Source organism: Anomaloglossus baeobatrachus, chromosome 2, assembly GCF_048569485.1.
Source record: "Anomaloglossus baeobatrachus isolate aAnoBae1 chromosome 2, aAnoBae1.hap1, whole genome shotgun sequence".
NCBI lineage: Eukaryota > Metazoa > Chordata > Amphibia > Anura > Aromobatidae > Anomaloglossus > Anomaloglossus baeobatrachus.
The window spans coordinates 25,993,878-26,011,430 of record NC_134354.1 but is presented as its reverse complement, the minus strand read 5'-3'; the positions used below and the strand labels follow the sequence as shown (position 1 = coordinate 26,011,430).

The 17,553-nt window shown below is 47.2% G+C and overlaps 1 protein-coding gene across 1 annotated transcript in view; it reads right to left on the bottom strand.

Annotated features, from left to right (window-relative positions):
• The window catches only part of LOC142285535 (uncharacterized), a 72,186-nt gene that overhangs the window by 28,935 nt on the left and 25,698 nt on the right, over positions 1–17,553 (bottom strand). Inside the window, exons 4-5 of the mRNA XM_075333278.1 lie at positions 9,951–10,274; positions 57–380 (exon numbers count right to left, since the gene is read on the bottom strand). Of these exons, the coding sequence (XP_075189393.1) occupies positions 57–380; positions 9,951–10,274 (648 nt within the window). The remainder of the gene's footprint in view (positions 1–56; positions 381–9,950; positions 10,275–17,553) is intronic.

Genomic DNA, 17,553 nt, shown 5'->3' with positions numbered 1-17,553 from the left:
ATGGGTGAACCACCCCCTTTAAATGTCCCTACAAAAAAATCTCTTGGAGTCCTTACCAGGAAGAGTAAGACACATTTCTTTAGCATGTAAGCCTTCGGTGAGGGAATTGAAAGCACATCTGTAGCAGCCTTCATCCTCAATGCCGGTTTTATTAATGGCGATCGCCGTCTCGTTCAGGCCTGAAGTGCTCATCCAGAGGCGATCCTTGTAGCCTTCACTGATTTCAGCTCCGGAGTCAGGCGTGTACGTGGCTACAGTGGTTTCTCTGTCATCTACAACCTTTGTCCATGTCACCCGCACGGCAGTAACGGGCGGAAGTAAAATACACTTTAGTGTTACGCTTTCCCCGTACTCCACCGGACCAACTTCAGTTTTCACATCTGCAAAAATAACAAAAACTTCTGTGAATTGTCAGAACTTCCCGTTTGGAATTTATCAGATACAAAGGAACTATAAACAGCAAAGTAATGTAATTCTATACTGAGATCTACATGGTAAGGGGGGGGGGGGATTTTGTCTTTTTTGTTAGAAAGCAATTTTTATATTAATTCCCTCAGTAAATAAATTTCTTCATCACACAATGACTATTGGAAAAATCACATTTTCCAAATATTTTTAGAAAGACATTTAAAGAGGTATCCATTATTATTATGTGGTATTTTTATATTTTGTACATATGAACAACAAAGCTAAAGCAGCACATGACTGTACACGGTGGACCCTCAGCTCCTGAATACAGTTGAGCGCGGTTCGAGTGATTTTGGGGGGTGTTCTAGATAGAACTAGAACTCGAGCTTTTTGCTAAAAGTTCGGCAGCTCGAGTTACGTTTGAGAACTATCAGCAAAAAGCCTAGCTAATTACTAGCTGGCTTTTCACTGTAATAATGTGAGTCACTCTGTGATTCACACTATTATCAAATTTCAGCGTATAGTGTGCGGGGGCTGCGCGTTTAGATCACTGCTGCTGGGATAATGGCGATCGCCATTTTTTTTTTTTTCTTCTTCCCTAAGAGCGCGTGTAGTGGGGCGGGCCAGCATGTCAGCCAATCCCAGACACACACACGGCTAAGTGGACTTTTTGTCAGACAAGCAAAGCAAGGGCATGTGTCATAGGCTGTCCATATCACATGTCCTTGCATTAAAAAAAACGGCCATTTTCCCGTCTGGACGACATTATCTGCCTTCTGCGTCTGGGTGTTAGTCACCGCTCACGCAGCTCCTGTCGCCGGTCCAGCTGTGTACGCTTTACACACAGCGCTATACAGAATAGGGATAGAAGATTATTTCAGCCCTTGTCAGAGCTAATTACAGCTGGCTCAGAGCCATAGGTGACAGTCAGGTCCGTGGAAAGGCTGTATACAGCTGCAGATAACAGCGTCTGTGTAGCTAAGCTCAGGGAATTCCTTGCTGCATTTCACCATTAGGAGGGATAGAAAGTGAGGCTTCCTTTCCTCTACACTGACCCACAACCCGGCCACTGTACCCTCCTGCACATTTTTGCAAAGCCATTTAAATTGAAAAGAGTGCTGCCAGTTAGTGGCATCCAAAAAGTGGCTGCTGTACTCCATTATTGTGCCACGTGTGCCAAGCAAGTCCCACCACCTCTACATTCTCCCCTCCTGCACATTTTTGCAAAGCCATTTTAATTGAAAAGAGTGCTGCCAGTTAGTGGCATCCAAAAAAGTGGCTGTTGGACTCCATTAGTGTCCCACTGGTGCCAAGCAATTTCCAGCACCTCTGCATTACACCCTCCTGCTCATTTTTAATAAGCTATTCTACTAGCAAACACAGCTGAAGCTTAGTGGCATCCAAAAAGTGGCTGTTGTACTCCATTAGTGTCCCACTGGTAACAAGCAATTTTCAGCACCTCTGCATTACACCCCCCTGCTCATTTTTACAAAGCTATTATAATAGCAAACACAGCTGAAACTTAGGGGCATCCAAAAAGTGGCTGTTGTACTCCATTAGTGTCCCACTGGTGCCAAGCAATTTCCAGCACCTCTGCATTACACCCTCCTGCTCACTTTTACTAAGCTATTATAATAGCAAACACTGAGGAAACTTCGTGGCATCCAAAAAGTGTGTGCTATACTAATTTTGTGTCCCACTTGAGCCAAGCAATTTCCACCACCTCTGCATTCTACCCTCCAGCACATTTTGCTACGCTCTTTTTATAGCAAACAGTGCTGCCAGTTGTAGGGCCATAGTTGCATTTTCAGGGATAGTCTCTTATTTCTTCAGCTGTTAATAAAGCTACACCACCTCTCAATTTTTACTACCACATTTTAAGTGGACAATCTTGTCGCTATTAAAATGAGTGTCAAAATGACAGATGCTGGTGGAAAGGGGAACAGGCGTGTTGGAAAAGGAAAAAAAGTTTGTGTCCGTGGGGAAGGTGGCAAAGCTACATTAACATCTGCTGAAGATAGGCCATCTTCCAGCAAAAGTAAGATGTCTACTACTTTCCGTGGACAATCCGATGTGCTCCCTTTGTTACAGACCAGAACAACTGTAACAAAGGTAGATGATGCACAAAAAAAGCACATGCTTGAATGGATCTCAAGTGCTCCAACAAGTGCCCTCTCCTCCACCTCAACTACTGCATCCAAAAAAAAACAGTCCTTTTAGTTGTCATCCCAATCACACTTGCTTTCTCCCAGCTCTCAAGTCTCTATCCGCCCTGCACAGTATGGTGGAACAGAGATGGCTGAGTCTGCCGAGCTGTTCAGTCACACTATAGCCTGGGAATCAGAGGTATGCTCCCAAGCTACAGTGAGTACAGACCAAGAAATGGTCTGTAGTGATGCCCAGAACCTTTGTGACTCAGATTCAGGCCGTGATGACCAAGTTTCTGAGCATAATGTTGACCCTTATTCACAAACTGTAACACCTGTTGGTAGAGACAATGAGGAACATATTGATGACGATGAGACGCAGATACCAGATTGGGATGACAACTTAAATATTCGGTCAGGGCAGGAAGAGGCTAGGTCTGAAGGAGTACTGGTAGCACGTCTACAACTCCATCCTCAGCAACCACTCTGCCTCTAAGCACTAGTCGGGGTGGCTCAGCAGGTCGCATGTCCTCTAAGCCTTGCCTAGCCTGGTCCTTTTTGACCTTGCAAAGGATCGCCCAAATCATGTGATCTGTAAAATTTGTCGGGAATCTGTAAGTAGAGGCCAAAACCTCAGCAGTTTGACAACTTCTTCCATGAATCGTCACATGAATAAATAGCATATGTCCCAGTGGGAAGCTCACCGTGCTGCAATGCGGCCTAGAGGAGCGGACCATCCACCGACTGCCCCTTCCAGTGCATCCGCGCACTCTTCATTTTCTAGGACTGTGGGGACAGCTGTCACACCTGGTTTTCCACGAAGACCTTCCACCACTGTAACCGCAACAGGCAGTTTGCTTGGTAGGTCAACAGTTGGTTTGGAAGGGGAAACAAGTGCGTGTGTACAGCTCTCTCAGACATCGATAGCACCAACGTTGGATGAAGGCAACATCATGTCTACGCCTGCCCTTTCCTCACAAACCTGCATTTTTTCCAGGGACACCCTACTCACCACCATCTCCACACAGCAGCCAGATCTCTGTCCCTCTGATGTGGACAAATATAAGGCCATTTCCTGCGACCCATGACAAAGCTAAGAGGTTGACTTTATCCCTCTGTAAGCTCTTGGCTACTGAAATGCTGCCTTTCCGCCTGGTGGACACACAGGATTTTCGAGACCTTATGTCCGTCGCTGTGCCCCAGTACCAGATGCCCAGTCACCACTACTTCTCTAAGAAAGGTGTGCCTGCGCTACACCAGCATGTCGCACACAACATCACCGCTTCCTTGAGAAACTCTGTGTGTGAACAGGTGCATTTCACCACCGATACTTGGACCAGTAAGCATGGACAGGGACGTTACATGTCGCTGACTGGGCACTGGGTAACTTTGGTGATAGATGGTGAAGGGTCTGCTGCACAAGTCTTGCCGTCCCCACGACTTGTGCGTCAATCCTTTGTCTGTCCAAGTTCCTCCACTGCTTCTGCCTCCTCAACCTCATCTGGGTCCTCCACCTCCGCCCCAAGCCTGCCTGGTCAGGCCACCAGCGTTGTAACTGCGCAGAAGGAATCACGCACCCCTCATTACTATGCTGGCAGCAGAGCGCAACGGCATCAGGCGGTCTTTATCTTGAAATGTCTTGGAAATAAGAGTCACACAGCGGCTGAATTGTGGATAGCTCTGGAGACTGAGTTTGGTAAATGGTTGTCTCCACTCAACCTGCAGCCTGGTAAGGCCGTGTGCGACAATGCTGCAAACCTGGGTGCGGCCCTTCGCCTGGGCAAGGTGACACACGTGCCTTGTATGGCTCACGTGTTGAACCTTGTTGTCCAGCAATTTTTAACATACTATCCCGGCCCAGATGGACTTCTGAACAGGGCACGAAAACTGTCTGCTCACGTCCGCTGTTCAACCGTCGCAGCTGAGCGACTTGCATCGCTCCAGAAGTCTTTCGGCCTGCCGGTTCATCGCCTGAAATGCGATGTGGCGACACGCTGGAATTCAACTCTCCACATGTTACAGCGACTGGCAGCACCGCCGAGCACTGGTGCAATACGCCATGATGTATAGCCTGGGCCAACGAGATGCAGAGGTGGGGCAGATCACCCTGATGGAGTGGTCTCAGATCAAGGACCTATGCACCCTTCTGCACAGTTTCGACATGGCGACGAATATGTTTAGCACTGACAATGCCATTATCAGCATGACAATTCCAGTCATTTACATGCTGGAGCACACGCTAAACACTATTCGGAGTCAGGGGGTGGGACAACTGGAAGGGGAGGAAGTACAGGAGGATTCATATGCGCAAGAGATAACAACATCACCAAGGTCCAGACATTCATCATCACCAACGCGGCAGGCATGGGACCATGGGGGACAGGGATCAACAAGGGCGCATGGTAGCAGGCAAAATGTTGAGGAAGGTGCAGGAGAACATGAAGAAATGGAGGACGAACTGTCCATGGACATGGAAGACTCAGCGGATGAGGGAGACCTTGGTCAAATTTCAGTTGAAAGAGGTTGAGGGGAGATGTCAGAGGAAGAAAGAACGGTTAGCACCTCTATGCCACAAACACAGCGTGGACTTGGTCCGCATGGCTGCGCAAGACACATGAGCGCCTTCTTGCTGCACTACCTAAAACATGACACTCATATTGTCAAAATTAGAAGTGATGATGACTACTGGCTTGCCACACTATTAGATCCCCGGTACAAGTCCAAATTTTGTGACATAATTCCAGCCATAGAAAGGGACGCACGTATGCAGGAGTATCAGCAGAAGCTGTTACTCGATCTTAGCTCGGCTTTTCCACCAAACACCCGTGCAGGTGCAGGGAGTGAATCTCCCAGTTGTAACTTGACAAACATGGGACGGTCTCGTCATCATCAACAGTCTACCCGTACCAGTAGCACCGTATCTGGTGCTAGGAACAGCAATTTTATTGAATCGTTTCATATTTTTTTTAGACCATCCTTTGCAAGGCCACCAGAGACAACAAGTCTGACACATAGTCAACGGCTGGAGAGGATGATACAGGAATATCTCCACATGAACATCGATGCAATGACTTTGCAAATGGAGCCTTGCTCATTTTGGGCTTCAAATCTTGAAAAATGGCCTGAGCTCTCCAGTTACGCCTTGGAGATTTTGTCGTGTCCAGCTGCCAGCGTTGTCTCTGAACGTGTCTTCAGTGCTGCTGGGTGTGTGCTGACAGATAAGCGCACGCGTCTGTCAAGTGACAATGTGGACAGACTAACGTTCATCAAAATGAACAAGTCATGGATCCACAAGGAATTTACTACCCCTGTGTCATCCTGGGGAGAGTAAATGCTTGTGGATTTTAAATGTGATTGATGCAAATCTACCTGTGAAGTGTACAACTGGGGCACAAGTGCTGCCACTGAAGGGGTGTGTGTATGGCCCAATTTTTGGAAAAAAGGGAGACTCCGCTTGGAGTAACCCTTGCTTGCAGTATTTCTAAAAATGATCCAAGATGAACAGATCTGGGATCAGCAAAGATTTTGCTACCTACCCCGGTGTCATCCAGGGGACAGTTAAGGATGGCGTATTTTTGAATGTGCTTGATGCAAATCTACCTGTGAAGTGTACAACTGGGGCACAAGTGCTGCCACTGAAAAGGTGTCTGTGTGGCCCAATTTTTGGAAAAAAGGGAGACTCCGCTTGGAGTCACCTTGCGGTGTTTTACATGATTTTAAAAGGGCGTGCCATGCCTATATCTGTGTCTCGTCCTCTTTTTCCTCGTTACGCTGTTTTGTTTTCGCATGAGAATTTGTTCTTGTCACTTTCCCATGTGTTTGTGTTGTGTTGTGAGTTGTTTGTCACCTTTTGGACACCTTTGAGGGTGTTTTTTTCTAGGTGTTTTTATGTGTTTGTGATTGCCTCCCATTGTTTCCTATGGGGTTCGAGTGGTTCGCCGAACTGGTTCGCCGAACCAAACTCGAACGCGACCTCCGTTCGGCGAACCAAGCTCGAGCCGAACCACGACCGGTTCGCTCATCTCTACTCCTGAATAGTTATTGCCTGTATTATGAGGATGGAATCAGGCAGGGTGGTCCCACTTTAAGAAATGGGAGTGTGCTTTGTGTCATGATGTGACTGCAGGTGTCACGCCAGTTACAGAGGAAACGAAGAGGAGTGTCACACTGAGGGAGGTCCCCCGGCAAGCGACACCACACAAAGGTACACAAGTGAAACAATACAATGGTTGGCCCTGGCGTTAGGGAGAAGTGAGTGAGGTCACCCGCTACAACTCACTTGAGGATGAACCATGAACTCCCTAATGTCCTTATGAAGATGGGACCCTATCCTGGCCGAGGTCACTGGCTCCCCTTCTTCATCCACTGCCGCCGCTCTCCCAGGGGATCTCTAACTTGTTTGCACTCGCTCTGGGCTTCTATCTTCCAACAGCCGAGTCTAATACCTGCTTCTTCCCCATAACCTTTCCTAGCAGCTTCGGTATCTCACTTGGCCCCTCGGACGACTTACTAGCACCCAACCAGTTCAGGGTCCTGTCGGTGGTCTCTATACCCCAATGTTCTACCAGTCTCAGGACGCTCTACAGCCTGTCCGCAGGGTGATGTCTCGACACATGGGAGGATTCCTCCCATCCTGGACAGGCTCTCACTTCTGGCCCTGCTGCTCACTTGGAAATCTGCAGCTTCACTCCTCACTAACTTTCCTGTCTTTTCAATACTTCTCTAATCGCTCCACCCTCCTTGTTCAGATTTCTCTGGTTACCACTTAACTATTTGCACCTGTTCCTGCTGTATCATAACAAACTCACTAACTACCACTAACACCTCACTCCTGAACACTTGGTCCCTAGTTACAATACACTCAAACTTCCTGTATTATTAACACTATATCTTCCCTAACTAACGCTTTATGTACAGTGTGAAGCCCTGGCAAAACCAGGTTGTCACAGAACCTGCAGAAATCCAGCAAAGTGCAGACCATTCTCCTCCTTGACACCAACACAGTCCTCACACAGATGCACACCAGCCAATCAGACCCTACTTACCCCCTCCTCAGGAAAATAGGAGCCATTGGAAAGCACTCAGGAAGTGTTAGAGAAGAGTTTAGTTTCAGTCTGTGCTGGGGTCAGGTAAAAAGCTGACAGCAGGGAGTCATAGCTCCCTGGAAAAAGTGTAGTCGGGGTTGAAGCCCTTGACTACCGGACTGGGTGGCAGTGAGGGCCACAGGCGACGGAGATCCGGTTGCGGGGGAACATGAGGGTGACCGGGACAGGGTTGTAGCCCGCTGGTGCCAACAGAGAGGGGACCCCATCCGGAGGCCATTGCAAGCAAACTAGTCCAGACACCAAAGACAGACACAAAGTGCAGAAGGAAGGGCCCCTGGCTGTGCATCCGTGTGTGGGACCCAAGCACACCCCTGCAGAGGCTACCGCCATCCAGCCTTGGTTTACTATCAGGACTCTGTGTGACTTTAATGTGAATAGTGAGTATACCGGTACCATCCGGTCCATCCCTGCAGTCGGCGCCCTGTCCATCTACCTCACCAACACCGGGTTCGAGGAACGTCCTGGACGACCGAGAGCGGGTGTTGTTCCGGAGATTGTCGATAACATGGACAACCTCATACTGGAGAATCCACGAATTTCAGCTAAACCAATAGTAGACATCAGGGGATTTCCCGTGAATGTGTTTTTGTCATTATCCATGAACATTTGGACATGAGGAAGCGATCTGCAAAGTGGGCCCCCAAATGTCTGACAACAGATCAGAGAAGCATGCGAGTGAAAACGTCCTGGTCCATTTGTCAGCGTTTCCAGACTGATAAGAACTTCCTGGATCGACTGGCGACTATGGATGAGACCTGGCTTTATTTGTATGACCCTGAAAACAAGGAGCACTCCAAACAGTGTAGGCACAGTGGTTCTCCTCGTCCAAAGACGTTCAGGGTGCAAAAATCCGCCACTAAGGTGATGACGTCTGTGTTCTGGCACAAGGAGGGCGTCCTGCTAGTGGACTACTTTCAAAAGGGTTCCACGATCAATGCAAGGTATTACATTGAACTTTTGGATTAATTGAAGGCAGCCTTGAAGGCCAAAAGGCGCGGCATGCTGTCCAAAGGAATCTTATACCTGCAAGACAACGCCTCCGCTCACACTGCACAAGCGACCACGGCAAAACTGACAGAGCTGGGCTGGTTTCCAGCTTGTTGACCACCCACCTTATTCACCAGATCTAGCTCCCTCCGACTATCATCTGTTTCCAAATCTGAAAAACACCTCAAGGGACCAAATTTCAAACCATTTCTGATGCCATGGCTGCTACGGATGCCTGGTTTGAGGCACAACCAAAATCCTTCTTTTTGCTAGGCTTACTGAACTTGGAATACTGATGTAAGAAGTGTGATGTCATCAGTGGAGAGAGTGTGGAATAAATGTAAAGTTTCATCATCCTATCTCGTTTAAGCCAAAGACTTATCAGCAGCCCCTCGTACAGCATTCTATAATGTTGTATATAAGAGCTGGTGACAGGTTCCCTTTAACAGTAGGATAGATCAGACATTGATACCATACAGGTAGAATATCAATTACTTTTACAAAACATATTGTAGCTGCAGTCTTGTAAAAACAGCGCCACTCCTGTGCTTGCTTCCTATCTGGTTTTGCATTTTGCCTCCATTTATATGAATGAGATTGAGCGCAGTACCAGAAATATCCTATGGATAGGAGTGGCGCTGTTCCTGTTAGAGAGCAGCCATCTTATTCTCATCTAATATAACCTCTTAAATCTCTTTCTTAAAGAAGTGGTTTACCCTTTGTTTCTCATCATTGATCCAGCAAATAATAAATAATCTCAAATACCTTATGTTGGCAATACTGCCTGTGAGAGGCGCTATTGTGGACCTCTGTTCCGCATCGCCTGACTCTCGGGCTCTGTGACCTCAGGGGTCCGGTGATGTCATGTCAAGTTCCTGATCACGTGACCTCACCGCGGCCGGCCCCAGTCTTCCTTAGTCACTGGGCTGTTGGCGGTGTTTCACCGCTCGTCACATCCCAGGGTGTCTCCTGCTTGCAGCGCTTTGCTGTGAGGGAGGAGGAAGCAGGGAGCTGATGGACTGTCACGCTGGGGCTGGCCTGTGCTGAGCGGTGAAACACCGCCCACAGCCAATCACTCACGGAGACTGTGGCCGGCCATGGTGATGTCACGTGATCAGGAAGTTGACGTGACATCACCGGATCCCCGAGGTCACAAAGCCCGGTGGTCAGGCTATGGGAAACAGCGCTCCGCAATAGCACCTCTCACAGGGTTTCTCTACATAATATCGATCTAGCAAATAATAAATATGGGTGAACCACCCCCTTTAAATGTCCCTACAAAAAAATCTCTTGGAATCCTTACCAGGAAGAGTAAGACACATTTCTTTAGCATGTAAGCCTTCGGTGAGGGAATTGAAAGCACATCTGTAGCAGCCTTCATCCTCAATGCCGGTTTTATTAATGGTGATCGCCGTCTCGTTCAGGCCTGAAGTGCTCATCCAGAGACGATCCTTGTAGCCTTCACTGATTTCAGCTCCGGAGTCAGGCGTGTACGTGGCTACAGGGGTTTCTCTGTCATCTACAACCTTTGTCCATGTCACCCGCACGGCAGTAACGGGCGGAAGTAAAATACACTTTAGTGTTACGCTTTCCCCGTACTCCACCGGACCAACTTCAGTTTTCACATCTGCAAAAATAACAAAAACTTCTGTGAATTGTCAGAACTTCTCGTTTGGAATTTATCAGATACAAAGGAAACTATAAACAGCAAAGTAATGTAATTCTATACTGAGATCTACATGGTAAGGAGGGGGGGGGGTTTGTCTTTTTTGTTAGAAAGCAATTTTTATATTAATTCCCTCAGTAAATAAATTTCTTCATCACACAATGACTATTGGAAAAATCACATTTTCCAAATATTTTTAGAAAGACATTTAAGGAGGTATCCATTATTATTATGTGGTATTTTTATATTTTGTACATATGAACAACAAAGCTAAAGCAGCACATGACTGTACACGGTGGACCCTCAGCTCCTGAATACAGTTGAGCGCGGTTCGAGTGATTTTGGGGGGTGTTCTAGATAGAACTAGAACTCGAGCTTTTTGCTAAAAGTTCGGCAGCTCGAGTTATGTTTGAGAACTATCAGCAAAAAGCCTAGCTAATTACTAGCTGGCTTTTCACTGTAATAGTGTGAGTCACTCTGTGATTCAGACTATTATCAAATTTCAGCGTATAGTGTGCGGGGGCTGCGCGTTTAGATCACTGCTGCTGGGATAATGGCGATCGCCATTTTTTTTTTTTCTTCTTCCCTAAGAGCGCGTGTAGTGGGGCGGACCAGCATGTCAGCCAATCCCAGACACACACACGGCTAAGTGGACTTTTTGTCAGACAAGCAAAGCAAGGGCATGTGTCATAGGCTGTCCATATCACATGTCCTTGCATTAAAAAAAATGGCCATTTTCCCGTCTGGACGACATTATCTGCCTTCTGCGTCTGGGTGTTAGTCACCGCTCACGCAGCTCCTGACGCCGGTGCAGCTGTGTACGCTCTACACACAGCACTATACAGAATAGGGATAGAAGTTTATTTCAGCCCTTGTCAGGGCTAATTACATCTGGCTCAGAGCCATAGGTGACAGTCAGGTCCGTGGAAAGGCTGTATACAGCTGCAGATAACAGCGTCTGTGTAGCTAAGCTCAGGGAATTCCTTGCTGCATTTCACCATTAGGAGGGATAGAAAGTGAGGCTTCCTTTCCTCTACACTGACCCACAACCCGGCCACTGTACCCTCCTGCACAATTTTGCAAAGCCATTTAAATTGAAAAGAGTGCTGCCAGTTAGTGGCATCCAAAAAGTGGCTGCTGTACTCCATTATTGTGCCACTTGTGCCAAGCAAGTCCCACCACCTCTGCATTCTCCCCTCCTGCACATTTTTGCAAAGCCATTTTAATTGAAAAGAGTGCTGCCAGTTAGTGGCATCCAAAAAAGTGGCTGTTGGACTCCATTAGTGTCCCACTGGTGCCAAGCAATTTCCAGCACCTCTGCATTACACCCTCCTGCTCACTTTTACTAAGCTATTATAATAGCAAACACTGAGGAAACTTAGTGGCATCCAAAAAGTGTGTGCTATACTAATTTTGTGTCCCACTTGAGCCAAGCAATTTCCACCACCTCTGCATTCTACCCTCCAGCACATTTTGCTACGCTACAGTTAGGTCCAGAAATATTTGGACAGTGATACAATTTTGGCGAGTTGGGCTCTGCATGCCACCACATTGGATTTGAAATGAAACCTCTACAACAGAATTCAAGTGCAGATTGTAACGTTTAATTTGAAGGTTTGAACAAAAATATCTGATAGAAATTGTAGGAATTGTACACATTTCTTGACAAATACTCCACATTTTAGGAGGTCAAAAGTAATTGGACAAATAAACCAAACCCAAACAAAATATTTTTATTTTCAATATTTTGTTGCGAATCCTTTGGAGGCAATCACTGCCTTAAGTCTGGAACCCATGGACATCACCAAACGCTGGGTTTCCTCCTTCTTAATGCTTTGCCAGGCCTTTACAGCCGCAGCCTTCAGGTCTTGCTTGTTTGTGGGTCTTTCCGTCTTAAGTCTGGATTTGAGCAAGTGAAATGCATGCTCAATTGGGTTAAGATCTGGTGATTGACTTGGCCATTGCAGAATGTACCACTTGTACTTGTACCATGTCTGCTATCTCTCTGATGGATTTTTTATTTTTTTTCAGCCTCAGGATGTTCTGCTTCACCTCAATTGAGAGGTCCTTAGACCGCATGTTGTCTGGTCACAGCAACAGCTTCCAAATGCAAAACCACACACCTGTAATCAACCCCAGACCTTTTAACTACTTCATTGATTACAGGTTAATGAGGGAGACGCCTTCAGAGTTAATTGCAGCCCTTAGAGTCCCTTGTCCAATTACTTTTGGTCCCTTGAAAAAGAGGAGGCTATGCATTACAGAGCTATGATTCCTAAACCCTTTCTCCGATTTGGATGTGAAAACTCTCATATTGCAGCTGGGAGTGTGCACTTTCAGCCCATATTATATATATAATTGTATTTCTGAACATGTTTTTGTAAACAGCTAAAATAACAAAACTTGTGTCACTGTCCAAATATTTCTGGACCTAACTGTATTTTTATAGCAAACAGTGCTGCCAGTTGTAGGGCCATAGTTGCATTTTCAGGGATAGTCTGTTATTTCTTCAGCTGTCAATAAAGGTAGACCACCGCTGCAATCTACACCACCTCTCAATTTTTACTACCACATTTTAAGTGGACAATCTTGTCGCTATTAAAATGAGTGGCAAAATGACAGATGCTGGTGGAAAGGGGAACAGGCGTGTTGGAAAAGGAAAAAAAGTTTGTGTCCGTGGGGAAGGTGGCAAAGCTACATTAACATCTGCTGAAGATAGACCATCTTCCAGCAAAAGTAAGATGTCTACTACTTTCCGTGGACAAACCGATGTGCTCCCTTTTTTACGGACCAGAACAACTGTAACAAAGGTAGATGATGCACAAAAAAAGCACATGCTTGAATGGATCTCAAGTGCTCCAACAAGTGCCCTCTCCGCCACCTCAACTACTGCATCCAAAAAAAACAGACCTTTTGAGTTGTCATCCCAATCACACTTGCTTTCTCCCAGCTCTCAAGTCTCCATCCGCCCTGCACAGTATGGCAGAACAGAGATGGCTGAGTCTGCCGAGCTGTTCAGTCACACTATAGCCTGGGAATCAGAGGTATGCTCCCAATCTACAGTGAGTACAGACCAAGAAATGGTCTGCAGTGATGCCCAGAATCTTTGTGACTCAGATTCAGGCCGTGATGACCAAGTTTCTGAGCATAATGTTGACCCTTATTCACAAACTGTAACACCTGTTGGTAGAGACAATGAGGAACATATTGATGACGATGAGACGCAGATACCAGATTGGGATGACAACTTAAATATTCGGTCAGGGCAGGAAGAGGCTAGGTCTGAAGGAGTACTGGTAGCACGTCTACAACTGCATCCTCAGCCACCACTCTGCCTCTGAGCACTAGTCGGGGTGGCTCAGCAGGTCGCATGTCCTCTAAGCCTTGCCTAGCCTGGTCCTTTTTTGACCTTGCAAAGGATCGCCCAAATCATGTGATCTGTAAAATTTGTCGGGAATCTTTAAGTAGAGGCTAAAACCTCAACAGTTTGACAACTTCTTCGATGAATCGTCACATGAATAAATATCATATGTCCCAGTGGGAAGCTCAATGTGCTGCAATGCGGCCTAGCGGAGCGGACCAACCACCGCCTGCCCCTTCCAGTGCATCCGCATGCACTTCATCTTCTATGACTGTGGGGACAGCTGTCACACCTGGTTTTCCACGCAGACCTTCCACCACTGTAACCGCATTTTTCCAGAGACACCCTACTCCCCACCATCTCCACTCAGCAGCCAGATCTCTGTCCCTCAGATGTGGACAAATAAAAGGCCATTTCCTGCGACCCATGACAAAGCTAAGAGGTTGACTTTATCCCTCTGTAAGCTCTTGGCTACCGAAATGCTGCCTTTCCGCCTGATGGACACACAGGATTTTCGAGACCTTATGTCCGTCGCTGTGCTCCAGTACCAGATGCCCAGTCACCACTACTTCTCTAAGAAAGGTGTGCCTGCGCTACGCCAGCATGTCGCACACAACATCACCGCTTCCTTGAGAAACTCTGTGTGTGAACGGGTGCATTTCACCACCGATACTTGGACCAGTAAGCATGGACAGGGACGTTACATGTCGCTGACTGGGCACTGGGTAACTTTGGTGATAGATGGTAAAGGGTCTGCTGCACAAGTCTTGCCGTCCCCACGACTTGTGCGTCAATCCTCTGTCTGTCCAAGTTTCTCCACTGCTTCTGCCTCCTCAACCTCGTCTGGGTCCTCCCCCCCAAGCCTGCCTGGTCAGGCCACCAGTGTTGTAACTGCGCAGAAGGAATCACGCACCCCTCATTACTATGCTGGCAACAGAGCGCAACGGCATCAGGCGGTCTTTATCTTGAAATAAAATGGTAAATGGTTGTCTCCACTCAACCTGCAGCCTGGTAAGGCCGTGTGCGACAATGCTGCAAACCTGGGTGCGGCCCTTCGCCTGGGCAAGGTGACACACGTGCTTTGTATGGCTCACATGTTGAACCTTGTTGTCCAGCAATTTTTAACACACTATCCCGGCCCAGATGGACTTCTGAACAGGGCACGAAAACTGTCTGCTCACTTCCGCCGTTCAACCGTCACAGCTGAGCGACTTGCATCGCTCCAGAAGTCTTTCGGCCTGCCAGTTCATCGCCTGAAATGCGATGTGCCGACACGCTGGAATTCGACTCTCCACATGTTACAGCGACTGTGGCAGCACCGCCGAGCACTGGTGCAATACGCCATGATGTATAGCCTGGGCCAACGAGATGCAGAGGTGGGGCAGATCACCCTGATGGAGTGGTCTCAGATCAAGGACCTATGCACCCTTCTGCACAGTTTCGACATGGCGACGAATATGTTTAGCGCTGACAATGCCATTATCAGCATGACAATTCCAGTCATTTACATGCTGGAGCACACGCTAAACACTATTCGGAGTCAGGGGGTGGGACAACAGGAAGGGGAGGAAGTACAGGAGTATTCATATGCGCAAGGGACAACAACATCACCAAGGTCCAGACGTTCAACATCACCAAGGTGGCAGGCATGGGACCATGGGGGACAGGGATCAACAAGGGCACATGGTAGCAGGCGAAATGTTAAGGAAGGTGCAGGAGAACATGAAGAAATGGAGGACGAACTGTCTATGGACATGGAAGACTCAGCGGATGAGGGAGACCTTGGTCAAATTTCATTTGAAAGAGGTTGAGGGGAGATGTCAGAGGAAGAAAGAACGGTTACCACCTCTATGCCACAAACACAGCGTGGACTTGATCCGCATGGCTGCTCAAGACACATGAGCACCTTCTTGCTGCACTACCTACAACATGACCCTCGGATTGTCAAAATTAGAAGTGATGATGACTACTGGATTGCCACACTATTAGATCCCCGGAACAAGTCCAAATTTTGCGACATAATTCCAGCCATAGAAAGGGACCCACGTATGCAGGAGTATCAGCAGAAGCTGTTACTCGATCTTAGCTCGGCTTTTCCACCAAACAACCGTGCAGGTGCAGGGAGTGATTCTCCCAGTTGTAACTTGACAAACATGGGACGGTCTCGTCATCTTCAACAGTCTACCCGTACCAGCAGCACCGTATCTGGTGCTGGTAACAGCAATTTTATTGAATCGTTTCATAATTTTTTTAGACCATCCTTTGCAAGGCCACCAGAGACAACAAGTCTGACACATAGTCAACGGCTGGAGAGGATGATACAGGAGTATCTCCAAATGAACATCGATGCCATGACTTTGCAAATGGAGCCTTGCTCCTTTTGGGCTTCAAATCTAGAAAAATGGCCAGAGCTCTCCAGTTACGCCTTGGAGATCTTGTCTTGTCCAGCTGCCAGCGTTGTCTCTGAACGTGTCTTCAGTGCTGCTGGGTGTGTGCTGACAGATAAGCGCACGCGTCTGTCAAGTGACAATGTGGACAGACTGACGTTCATCAAAATGAACAAGTCATGGATCCACAAGGACTTTACTACCCCAGTGTCATCCTGGGGAGAGTAAATGCTTGTGTATTTTAAATGTGATTGATGCAAATCTACCTGTGAAGTGTACAACTGGGGGAGGTGAGTGAGGTCACCCGCTACGACTCACTTGAGGATGAACCATGAACTCCCTAATGTCCTTATGAAGATGGGACCCTATCCTGGCCGAGGTCACTGGCTCCCCTTCTTCATGCACTGCCGCTGCTCTCCCAGGGGATCTCTAACTTGCTTGCACTTGCTCTGGGCTTCTATCTTCCAGCAGCCGAGTATAATACCTGCTTCTTCCCCATAACCTTTCCTAGCAGCTTCGGTATCTCACTCGGCCCCTCGGACGACTTACTAGCACCCAACCAGTTCAGGGTCCCGTCGGTGGTCTCTATACCGCAATGTTCAATGTACCGCAACCTGTTGGGGTTCTATGAGGGGGTAAGTTCAAACCTGGATATTGGTAATGCAGCTGATGTGATTTATTTGGACTTTGCAAAGGCATTTGATACTGTACCACATAATAGCCTTATACTAAAGCTCCAGAAGCAAGGACTAGGGGACACAATATGCAACTGGGTAAGGAATTGGCTAAAAGATAGGAAACAAAGAGTAGTCATAAATGGTACATTCTCTAAATGGGCTATAGTCAGCAGTGGGGTGCCGCAGGGATCTGTGCTTGGACCGATTCTTTTTAATCTCTTTATTAATGACCTTGTGGATGGGATTGATAGTACAGTGTCAGTCTTTGCCGATGACACCAAACTATGTAGGATATTAAAAACTGACCTGGATAGTACAATATTACAAAAAGATCTGGATAAGATGTCAGAATGGGCAGATACTTGGCAAATGAGATTTAATGTTGATAAATGTAAAGTAATGCACCTAGGACGGAGTAATCCTATAGCTGCGTATATATTAAATGGAAGTAAACTCGGGACTACAGAACAGGAGAAGGACTTGGGTATTCTCATTACAAATAAGCTGAGCAGCAGCACTCAATGTCAGGCAGCAGCTGCTAAAGCAAACAAGATTCTAGGGTGTATAAAAAGAGAGATTAGATCCCGTGATCCCAACGTATTGTTACCCCTCTATAAATCACTTGTAAGGCCACATCTGGAATACGGGATCCAGTTTTGGGCTCCACATTTTAAAAAGGACATTCAGAAGTTAGAGTCAGTTCAAAGGCGGGCAACTAGACTATAACAAGGAATGGAAGGCCTGACATATGATGACAGGTTGAAAAAGTTAGATATGTTTAGCTTAGAAAAAAGACGTCTCAGAGGAGATCTCAT